Source organism: Guillardia theta (assembly GCF_000315625.1).
Source record: "Guillardia theta CCMP2712 unplaced genomic scaffold GUITHscaffold_110, whole genome shotgun sequence".
Taxonomy (NCBI): Eukaryota; class Cryptophyceae; order Pyrenomonadales; family Geminigeraceae; genus Guillardia; species Guillardia theta.
The window spans coordinates 110,490-121,232 of NW_005434564.1; the positions used below are offsets into that span (position 1 = coordinate 110,490).

The 10,743-nt window shown below is 54.8% G+C and overlaps 2 protein-coding genes across 2 annotated transcripts; one reads left to right on the forward strand and one right to left on the reverse strand.

Moving 5' to 3' along the window:
- Positions 1–948: 948 nt before the first annotated feature.
- GUITHDRAFT_145782 (hypothetical protein) lies at positions 949–2,124 on the reverse strand (the record flags this gene model as incomplete). The annotated part of the gene is made up of 4 exons (XM_005823341.1): positions 949–1,035; positions 1,181–1,216; positions 1,407–1,677; positions 1,952–2,124. 4 exons carry the CDS (start codon positions 2,122–2,124, stop codon positions 949–951), a joined length of 567 nt encoding a protein of 188 aa, XP_005823398.1.
- Positions 2,125–6,601: 4,477 nt separating this feature from the next.
- On the forward strand, positions 6,602–9,709 carry GUITHDRAFT_97578 (hypothetical protein). Its single transcript, XM_005823342.1, has 14 exons — positions 6,602–7,011; positions 7,060–7,108; positions 7,259–7,337; positions 7,396–7,584; positions 7,635–7,687; positions 7,734–7,805; positions 7,872–7,926; positions 7,980–8,032; positions 8,195–8,258; positions 8,309–8,576; positions 8,743–8,858; positions 8,985–9,055; positions 9,185–9,290; positions 9,468–9,709. Exons 1-14 carry the CDS (start codon positions 6,822–6,824, stop codon positions 9,519–9,521), a joined length of 1,419 nt encoding a protein of 472 aa, XP_005823399.1. The 5' UTR covers positions 6,602–6,821; the 3' UTR covers positions 9,522–9,709.
- The last annotated feature ends 1,034 nt before the right edge of the window (positions 9,710–10,743 follow it).

Genomic DNA, 10,743 nt, shown 5'->3' on the forward strand with positions numbered 1-10,743 from the left:
TTCCCCAGGTTCTCACCTTTGCGACGCGGTTGTCTTCTGTGCTGCAGTAGCAAGAGACCTTGAGGCTCGAAAGGACGTAAGCGACGTCATCAACCCGTCTCACCCTCCCTTCCTCCTCATCCTCTTCTTCCTTCTCGTTCTCCTTCGCCTCCTCCTCTCTGACTTAACCCCCTAGGTTCTTCCGCTCCCCTTCAACTGTCAACCACCGAAGAAACGCTATCGCCCAAGGTTACTGCTGCTCCTGCTCCTGCTCCTGCTCCTGCTCCTGCTCCTGCTCCTGATCCTGCTCCTGATCCTGCTCCTGCTCCTGCTCCTGCTCCTGCTCCTGCTCCTGATCCTGCTCCTGCTCCTGCTCCTGATCCTGATCCTGATCCTGCTCCTCCTCGGAAATCTCCGTCTAACTTTCCTTCAGCTTTGGCTACATCACGGAACAACAAAGTTTCTTCCAGGTGCTCCTTCCTCCTCCAACCCGTACCCTCCTGCTCCTGCTGCTCCTCCTGTTCCTACTGCTCCTGCTCCCGCTCCTGCTCCTGCTCCTGCTCCTGCTCCTGCTCCTGCTCCTGCTCCTGCTCCAGGTCCTGGTCCTGATCCTGGTCCTGGTCCTCATGGTCTCATGTCGTTTTAGATCCGCAACATTCCTGCTCGGTCACCCTCACCCAACAGCTTATCTGCCCAGAACTCTCAGAGAGGTAAAGGACTCCTGCTCCTGCTCCTCCTGCCGCTGCCGCTCCTGCTGCCGCCGCCGCCGCGGCTGCTGCTGCCGCTCCTGCTCCTGCTCCTGCTCCTGCTCCTGCTACGCTCCTCTCTCACTCTTCTTTTTCTCTATCTCAAGTGTTCTATTGCATTCCTCATCTTTATGCTGTAGGTGGAGCTGCTTACCGCTAGCTTGAGGAAGTTGTGAGGAGGAGAAGGAGGAGGAGGAGAAGGAGGAGGAGGAGAAGGCATGGTTTACTTGAAAGCTGAATCGATGAGGAGAAAGAAATTTTGTTGTGACATGAAGGATGAGCGAGGCAAATCTTGAAGGAGCGAATCGACCTGAAACGAAGTGAGGGAGGGGAGGGGAGGGGAGGGGAGGGGAGGAGAGGAGAGGAGAATGGTTGCGGAGGGAGGGAGCAACTATACAAAAAGAAGAGCAGGAGATAGGAGAGTAGCAGAGCAGGAGTTAGGCAAGGAAAATGACCTCCTCCTCGCTGAAGAGATCGCTGTCAGTCAAGATCTGCACGCGAGTGTCAAACAAGCTCGTGGACAGCAGGGGCACAAGGAGCAGGAAGGAGAGAAGGAGGAGATAGAAGAGAATGAGCAGGAGCAGGAGCAGGAGCAGGGGCAGGAGCAGGAGCAGGAGCAGGAGCAGGAGCAGGAGCAGGAGGAGAAGAAGAAGGCACCTGCTGTAGGGTGGGGAGGTCAACCTTGTTGTTCCCCTGCTCGTCAGCGAGAGCAAAGAGCGCATGCACGATCGCCTGCTGCTCCCTGCTCAGCCTCCGCTCGTGGCAGCTGCGACGGACCTCCTCCTTCAGCCCGTCCTCCTCCTCCCTCATGGCGTGCATGCAACGCTCCTGGAGAACTCGCGTCGGGGTCCAGGGGAAGCAAACTTTCATGATGTCTAGCAGGGAAACTTTCCCGTTGCTGCTCGCCTTCACCTCCTCTTCCTCCACACTAGCGCCGGCCGTGCTCAGCATGCTGTGCCGCATTGTGAGTGAAGAACGAGGGAGAGGACGTGGGATGGAGAGATGGAGAGGGAGCGGAGGGGGGGAGGAAAGTGATGAAGGAGGGGAGAGGAAGCGAGTTCACAAGAGTGGAGGGGAGAATAACAGGAAGGGGAGGATGAGGAGGAAGGGAGGAAAGGAGGAAGGAAGGAGAGCAGAGAGCCGGGAGAATTCGTGCGTGGTGAGGAGTGGGGGGGTGGAGGAGGAAGGGGTTTTAGGGGGAGGAGGAGGAGGAGGGAGGTTGATACCTGTACGCCTCCTCTCTCGTCAGCCAGGCCCCGCTCCTGACCTGCTTCATCATGCGCAGGATCTTGGCATCCACGTGCTCCTCGTCACCAGAGGAAGGAGGAAGTCTGCTCCTGCTCGCCACCAGCCTCATCTCTTCCTCCGAAGCTTCTTCCAGCTCAAGCTCCTCCAACATTCTGCGATGGCCTTGATGAGCTGGAGACGGTCACCTGAGATATACCCTGGAGGAGAAGAGGGGGCGAGGAGGAGAAGGAGGAGGAGAAAAGGAGGAGAAGTGGAGAAGAAGAGCAGGAGATGCCCTTTCAGACTGCTCCTCCCTAGCTCTAAGAAATTTTCACTGGTCAGACGCTGCCTTGCCTTGGCAGGACCCGGCAAAGTGCACAGCAACGCTCAGCGGCTACCTGAACTGCTCAGCCGGTTCCGATGTCTCGCCTTCTGCTGCTGCTGCTGCTGCTGCTGCTGCTGCTGCTGCTCCTGCTGCTGCTCCTGCTCCTGCTCCCTTGGCTTTCTCTAGGCTTCCTTCAGCCGCGTGACTGCTCAGCGCTTCCTCCTCCGCCAGCTGGCCGCTGCCAGTCAGTCAGTGACTGCAGTACGTGCAGCGATTACATGGCCCTCCTCTCCGCCTCCGCCTCCCCTATCATCACGCTGCTCAACCCCCTCCTCCTTCTCCGAGTCATCATTGGGCCTCGACTCGTTTCTTCCCTCAGTGGGCCATGACGGCCGGGGCAGCTGCCTCCAAGTTGAAAGATGCTCATGACTCAGGCTATCAGTCATGGTGCTTAGCTACCCCGAGGCTCCTCACTGCGGCAGCAGCCTCCGGGGAGTCCTCTCTCATGCCGCTACCAGTTGCTCAGTCCTCTCAGGCTCATGCAGCTGAGAGGCCGCTACTAGCCTACTGCTCGTCCGACGGGAGTCAGTGACGTCGCCGCCGGCTGTTCAACCGCAGGCCACAGCGACGGACATGGCGGGGAGCGACGGACATGGCGGGGAGCGAGCAAACAAAAACATCAAAGCCTGCCCGGCCCCGGAAGTTTCAAGTGCCACATGATTGGAGCTGAGTGACTCGCCGAGGCCGGGCCCCGCCGGGCGGGCCGCCGGCCCCCCGGGGCCGGCGGCCGCGCGCCGCGCCGCCGCGCCCCACCCGCTCAGTGCCCGGCCCGCCGCCGTCACGGGCACGGTCACCGCCCCGGCCTGGTCGGACCGCTGGCAGCGGCTTACTACCGAGTGTAGTACTACTACCGTCACTAGTACTCAAAGGCCGCGCGCCGCGCCGCCGCGCCCCACCCGCTCAGTGCCCGGCCCGCCGCCGTCACGGGCACGGTCACCGCCCCGGCCTGGTCGGACCGCTGGCAGCGGCTTACTACCGAGTGTAGTACTACTACCGTACTCAAAGTTCAAAATAAATTCAGCGAGGAGCCCTCGCGAATCCCGGCGTGGCAGCGGCGCGGCCCACCGGGCCGGGCCGCGGCCTCAGGCTCTCGATCCCGGCCGGGCGTCACGGCGCATCCCCCCCGGACCCGGCGTTCGGCCGCGCCGGCGGGCGCCGGCCCGCCGGGCCCGGGGGCCGCCGGCGGGCCGGACGGTCTCAGTCTATTATTACCCGGTACCCAGTGGCACGGTGACCGCTGAAGTGAAACTCGTACGGTACTCCGACGGTTATGAGCCCGCCGCTCGGAGTTTCACAGGGCCTGACTGGTCGCCAAGTTTGAAGCTGACAGTTACGTGGAGACCCAAAGCCCTAGTGGAAGCGTTACACGGTACCCACCCTCTGATATACGAGTATTTCGATTTCGAAATGGAGGGTAGGGGTACTCCCCTCCTTCTTGCGAAGAATGTGGGTAGTTACGGTAAAGGGAGGGGGTAGTCTTGAGAGAAGATGGTGGGGTGCTGAAAGACAAATGTGGGGGTGGGGGTGGTAGAAGGAGGTGTATCTGTGCAAAACCCAGTGGTAGGCAAGCATTGGGAGTCATATTGAGGGGTAGTAAGCCTTTTACAAGAATTTTGACAGGGTGGGTGGTACACCCTTTAGTTTCCAAGTCTCACGAAATACGTTCAAGTCAGCAGAAGATGATGGGAGTGGGGTGGGGTATATCATTTCGAAAGTGGGGTAGTCTTGAGAGAGGTGGGGTAGGTGGATGGTGGGTGTTGGTTATTGGGGGTGGAGTATGAAGTGGGAATCTTTTTTGAGGTTTTTTTTTGGAGTATGTTTGACTAAATTTGGTGGGTGGGTCACAAAAGGATCCACTCATGGACCCTATGTTTCTCTTGTGATCATTTGGAATTGACCAGGGTGGGTAATCTCTCGCAGGGGTAGCTGACCAGTGATGGCTAATCCAGCTTTCGACAGGGTTGTCAACAAAAACACCAAACTTTGAATCTAAAGTTTCAAATATAAACATATCATTTTTAAAAAATGAAATAATTTCAGGTGTATACCGTCTGGGCACACAAAGCCCCGTGGGTCCGGCAAGCAAGGCCCCACCACCCTGCTGCTAATCTTTCAGGACCCACTACCCCCCATATCTACTTGTATGACCGTGTCCTTTCCCTGTTCGTTCCGTACCCCCTCGTCGGAGCCACCTCTACGTCCCGTACCCCTGTCTTCATCTGAAAACCCTGCATACCTGCAGGGGATCCGAGTACCCGTACCCACTGCACAAGATCTTTACCCCCTTACCTACTGACCACCCGTGGGTTGACTTTTGTGTACCCACCGGACACAATCGTCATGGACCCCACCCCCACCACTTGTACCCCACTTCTCTGAAATTGAAGGTCAAAAATTAACCCAACAAAAACCACCCCACCCTACTCGACAGCAAATACAAGGCACTTTGTCGCTCCAAACCTCTCATTTTCGTGTCCTCTCACCCGAACTTTCAAATTTGTGCCCACCCCTGCTCGTGGACCACCCCCTGTTTTGGGCCCCTACCCTAATATCCTGATTTGGAGAAGTACGTCTCCCCGTTCAAGAGCAACCCCCCACCGGTAAGGCCGCATCCCACCCTACCTTACCCTAGAACAAGTACCCTACCCTATCTCTGTCAACTCCTGATCCTATCCTTCCGCCAGCCTCATCCACTTTTGTCACATTAGGTACCCCACCTCACCCCACCCCACCTCACCCCACCCCACAGCACCTAGACTATTAATTTTCTACCCCTCCCTTTGCCATGATGTTCATCCACCCAGATCGCCGGATCTCATACAGGATCGCAAATCTTTGATGTAATCTCGGTGTAGCTTCTGAATTTAAGACTCTTACTGTGTACCCCATTTTTTGATAATCAATCGCGTGTTTGGTGACCATGGGGTGGTCTTAAATACGAACCGAAGGATGAAGATTACCCTACCCCCCACCTTTGCTTTAGGCATGCCCATTGCCTCGTAACCGCTGCAATGATGACGTAACGAGATGTACCCCCGATTTCTATATGACCTACCCCCTATCTACTAGGGTGCCGAGACAATGGAACGGGTCCTTCCAGGAATTTCTATATGCGACCACCCTACCCCCTATTTGTTTGACTACCCAGGGGTGTACGAACATCACCGAACAAACTTCTCCTCTCTACTACCCCCTACCTTCCCTGTGCCCCACCATTCCTACAGCACCATACCTACCATTTGGTCGGATCCCACTACCCCCTCCACCCTACAATACTCTGAAACTACCCACCCAACCATATCTGGTCGGAGGACATATAATTCCCTTCGCATCCATGTCCCACCCTACCCACAAAACACATTTCATATTACCCCACCCATTCCATAAAATAGGAAAAGTACCCCTCCTGTAACATGATCCCAAAGGTGTACCACCCTACCCCCGGTTTCTAATTCCATGCTCTGGACCACCCTTTCCTCTCTTGGCCTGACCGGAGGCACCGTCAATGATCTTTGACCACCCCAATTTCACCCTGCAACTACCCACCCTCCGCACCTCGCCGCTCGACGTAGCGCCTCCTCCCCCCATGCATGCGGCGCGTTCAACGCGAAATGCACTCAAAAATACTCTGTATAGAAGCAGGATCCGCACATGTGCCAATGATAATGGCACAATACAAGATGATCGTGCATGTTTTCTAGAAGAAACCTCGTTGTAGGCAGAAAGCAGATGGCAATCAGTCGCACAGATGGACTCTAACATGTCCGTTAGCCGCGCTGGGCAGAGGTTGATGGTGGGTCGATGCCAGCAGGATCACTTAGTTGCAGAAGCTTGATGGAGCCGAAAATATTGTTGCATGCTATAGTTTTCAGGGTACGCGAGCGTTCTCAGTGCTATGGATCACTCGTATCCAGGCGACAGTTCGCCGTTTTAACTGCCCAACACTGTTTCCCTTGAATTGGATTTTAGAATCTGTTTGTGCTTGTCTGCAATTCATTTGTATCTGTGGTCAAGTTGTTGGGATGGTGTTGATAAACTTGAAAGAATCACCATACAATCATTTGTATGCTGATGGTTGTATTTGATTTCCCCACTGCCTTATTTGGCACATGATCGTGTTCAGCTAAGGTCGGGTTAGAAATAGATTTTCATGATTGATGTGAACGAGCGATGACGGAATCTTGAGGCCTTTCCGTGCTTGCGTGTGAAGGAGAGGTTTGTTGTGATGCTCACGTTCTTGTGTTTACAGCCGGCATCACTCCTGCTCCTCACGCCCTCAGATCGCCGGCGGCGGCTGCGTCGGAGACGAGGGCGTGGTTTGCAGCCAGATACCCCTGAGGGTCAGAATTGTTATTTCTCGCCTGTGAACTGAAAGAGAACAAGAGACTACTTGCTGCTTACTGAGAAGATATCACATTGACAACGACGATCTAGCTAGAGCTGTTTTGGGCGAGCGAAGGGAACAGGCTTTACCTCCTGCAAGGATGCCTCCTTGTGCTAAGGGAGAAGCGGCGACACAGGGGATAAAGACGAAGCCTATCATCACTCTCGAGCAGCTGAAAGCCCACGACAAGAAGGGGGATGTCTGGGTCGCGATAGAAGGGAAGGTGTATGACGTGTCAAAGTGGGCTGCTCACCATCCGGGGGGGGAACACCTCTTGGAGAATATGGCGGGTGAGTGACGCAAGTCAGGAGGTATGTGTACCTGAGAGTTGCTGCCAGGACAAGATGCAACGGCTGTCTTCCTAGCGTTTCACACCGAGCATGGAAGGTGCTGCCCCAGACACCCAGACTCTGTTTCTTAATTGCCCCTTCGTGATTCTACTGCAATTTGTTTTGCCTTGTTGTGTCCTCTTTGTTTTCTTTGGAGTGTCTGAAATGTTCTACCTGTTTTTCGTTGTATAATTGTTTTTATGCACAGCGGCGGTCAGGCAAGAAAGATCTTACAGTTTTTGCCACACGTCGCTGACGTGTATCTGCCTCCCGAGACCAAGCTACAGGTTAGTTACTTGTGGCACCGAATTTTGTACATGTCCTTGATTAACTTTCTCTGTTCAGATTGCATTCAGAAAGCTGCGGGATCAAGTGGACAGTGATGGGTTGTACAAAACAAGTGTTTCATTCTATGTATGTTTGGGCATCTGGATAGCATTCCTATTCTCGGCGATGTTGTACCTTACGCTGACTGCGCACAACATCGCACAAGCGATTTTTGCTGGGGCTGTCTTTGCTCTGTTCTTGCAACAGGTTCAAGTGTTGTGCGGGAACTGTGAGTTGCTCTAACGACTGTCTTGCAGTGTGCTTTTGTTGGACATGACACCTCGCACAACGGCATTACCCATCGACGATTGTGATCTCATTGGCTGGACTTTCATCGGGACTAACTGCGTCTGCAGCACTGACAGTGTGATCGGCTGGATCATTGGGCCATCGGTGACAGGCATCTCGACGGCCTGGTGGAAGCGAAGGTTTGTCACCTTGATAGCTTTTTCCTCGTGAAAGTACGAGACGACCTTTGACGGTTTGTCCTCTAGTCACAATGCGCATCATGTAGTGACAAATTCCACCACCCACGATCCTGACATCCAGGTAATAAAGCGATTTTCTTCATGACCTGCGATGGAACTGATTCCATTCCACAGCACATGCCGGCTTTTGCCATCACCGAAGATCTTTTCAAGAAAGGAGGAACATGGTGCTGACTATTCCCTTTGTCTCTGCATGCTACAGATTCGCAGTTCTTGGTCAATATTCTTGTAGTTGGGCTTGATTTATGTTGAGTTGATCTCGTTTTGTGACATCGTGTTTCATCTCTGTTTGCACTTGATGAGTTGCACTGACCTGTACCTCTTTGCAGGTCATATTATCACAAGCGTCTGTTTCACTTTGACTCCTTGGCGAAGTTTCTCATCTCATATCAGGTCTGCAGTCTTTTCTCCTCGTGGCGTCGCCCATAACGTCCTGCTTCCAGCATTTCTTCTATTACCCGATCATGTCGTTTGCACGGCTAAATCTTTACCTCCAAAGTTGGTTGTTGGTGCTGAATTTCGACGTCAAGATGGAGTACCGTACGGTCGAGATCGCATGCCTGATGATCTACTGGACCTGGCTCTCCCTCCTCATCTCCTGCATGCCCTCCGTGCAGCTGCGCCTGGCCTTCTTCTTCACGTCGCACATGCTTGCCGGCATCCTCCACGTGCAGATCACGATCTCTCACTTCTCCATGCCGACCTACACAGGTCTGAAGATGACGAGGAGGGAAAGCAGGAGAAGCAGGGGAAGCGATGGAGGAAGCGAAGGAGGAGAAGAGGCGGGGGGAAGGGGGAAGCAGGAGGATGAAGATGAACGGGGGGGAGAGGGGGGCAAGGGCAAAGAAGGAATTCTTGTTTGATCCTTTATGGTCAGGTGCATCCTTCCCTGCACATCCAGGGGAAGAGTTTCTGCGGCAGCAGCTGTATACCTCGATGGACTTGGAGTCTTACTGGTGGAACAACTGGTTCTATGGCGGACTGCAATGGCAGGTTGGATGCCCTCCTGTGCCTGCCCTCTGCTCGTTCCACCGTCTCGCGTCCTCCTTCCTGCGTTGCCCCTCCTCCTCTTGCCTGTCTCCTTCCCTCTGCTCGTCCGCCTGCTAACAGGAGCGACAGGTTGCTCATCACTTGTTTCCTCGACTGCCTCGTCATAACCTTCCGGAGGTGAAAAAGAGGCTTCAAGTGCTGTAAGTCAGGAGGAGACAGGGGAGGCGACACCAGACGAGGAGCGAGGGGAGAGGCAGAATGGCGAGGGGGAGAGGGGAGGGGAGGGGAGGGAAGAAGTGTTAATGGTCGGAGGGTCTGACCTGTCATAGGTGCCAAGAGCACGGGCTCGAGTACAAGAGCGTGGGGTGGTGGAAGGGAAATGCAGAGATTCTATATTCTCTCCGCAAGGCAGCCATGAAGGCTCGCTCAACCAAGGTGGGTGGAGATGGTTGTAAGGATACAAGGGGGAGGGGAGAAGTGAAGGATGACGGGAAAGTGAGAGGAGGGGAGGGAAGGCGAGGAAGGAGAGGGAGTAGGATACGAGTGGAGAAGAGAGAAGGGGAAAGGAGAAGAGGGGAGGAAGGGAGGGAGGAGATAACAAAGTGTCTGCAGGTCATCAGCTTCCAGGAGAGTTTGCTCTGGGCTGGGATGAACGCGGAGGGCTGAAAGCTCGAGAGTTTGTAAATAGACCCAAAATGTTCGTGGAGCCTCTGTGTGCTCCAGAAACCTCCAGGAGAAGCCCAGCTGATGGGCCGGGCCTGTGGCAGGTGGACAGCCTAGAGCGCGGCAGAGGATCTAGAGTATTGACAACTATGTACTTAAGGTTCGTTTCATTTCAAGCAATCGAACCTGTCTCCCCGGTGCCCTCCCATACTGCTCCTTCTCCTTCTCCTGCTCCTCCTCCTGCTCCTGCTCCTCTTGTCTTCTTCCTCCTCTGCTCGTTCTCCTCACCCTCTGTTCGTGTTCCGGTCACTGTCGTTCCTCGCGTCTGCTGTCCTCGCGTTATGGCTCCATCCTCTCCGGGCTTACAAGGGCATGTCCGGGATCCCAACGATTTTCTCCAGTTTTTTCTGAGGTCCCGTCAGAGAAAAAACGGGGAGAGGAAGGAGGGAGAGAGGAAAGAGATGTAAGAGTTGTGAAGGAGGAGGGGGAGGGGGAGGGGAAGAGACGAAGCTGGTGAAGGACGAAGGAGATAGGAAGGTGAGGGAGGAAGAGAACAGCACAGGAGGAAGGAAACATGGCCGAGAAAGGAAAGGAGGAAAAGGGCTGGGGAGGACAGGAAGAGCATTGCGGACATTCTTGTATTCCAGTTCCTTGAGCTTATCCTGCTGCTCGCTCATGATTAAAACGCCTGCTGATGAGTCAGTCCTCCTCCTCCTCCTCCTCCTGCTTTACTTTCGATTCTCTCCATCGTCGACGATCTTCTGTATCCTCTCCTCGTAGGACGCTGTGGTGACCTGCATCTGTGAACCAGCTCAGCTCGAGGAAAACAAAAATTCAGCTTCTCCTCCTCCTCCTCCTCCTCCTCGTCCTGCTCCTCCTTCTGCTGCTGCTCCCATCCATTCCATCCCCATCTAACCTTCCTCTTCGCTTCTTCCTCCTGCTGTTGAAGTTTCTGCTTCAGCGCCGCAAGCTCGCTCTTGATCTTTTGCTCCCGGTCCTTCGCCTGCCAGTCACTTAGCGACCGCATTTCCAACCCATTCCCTCCTCCCCCCGCCTCCTCGTCCTCTCTCCGCATTCCTTCACCACCTCGCTTGTCCTCCTCTAGTAACATCTGTCCTCCTTCCCTCCCTCCCCCCCTCCCTCCCCACCTTGACTGCCTCGTCGTCCAGCTCTGCGATCCGCACGTCCTTACGTGCTCGGACTGTATGAAGTCAAGAACGACGAA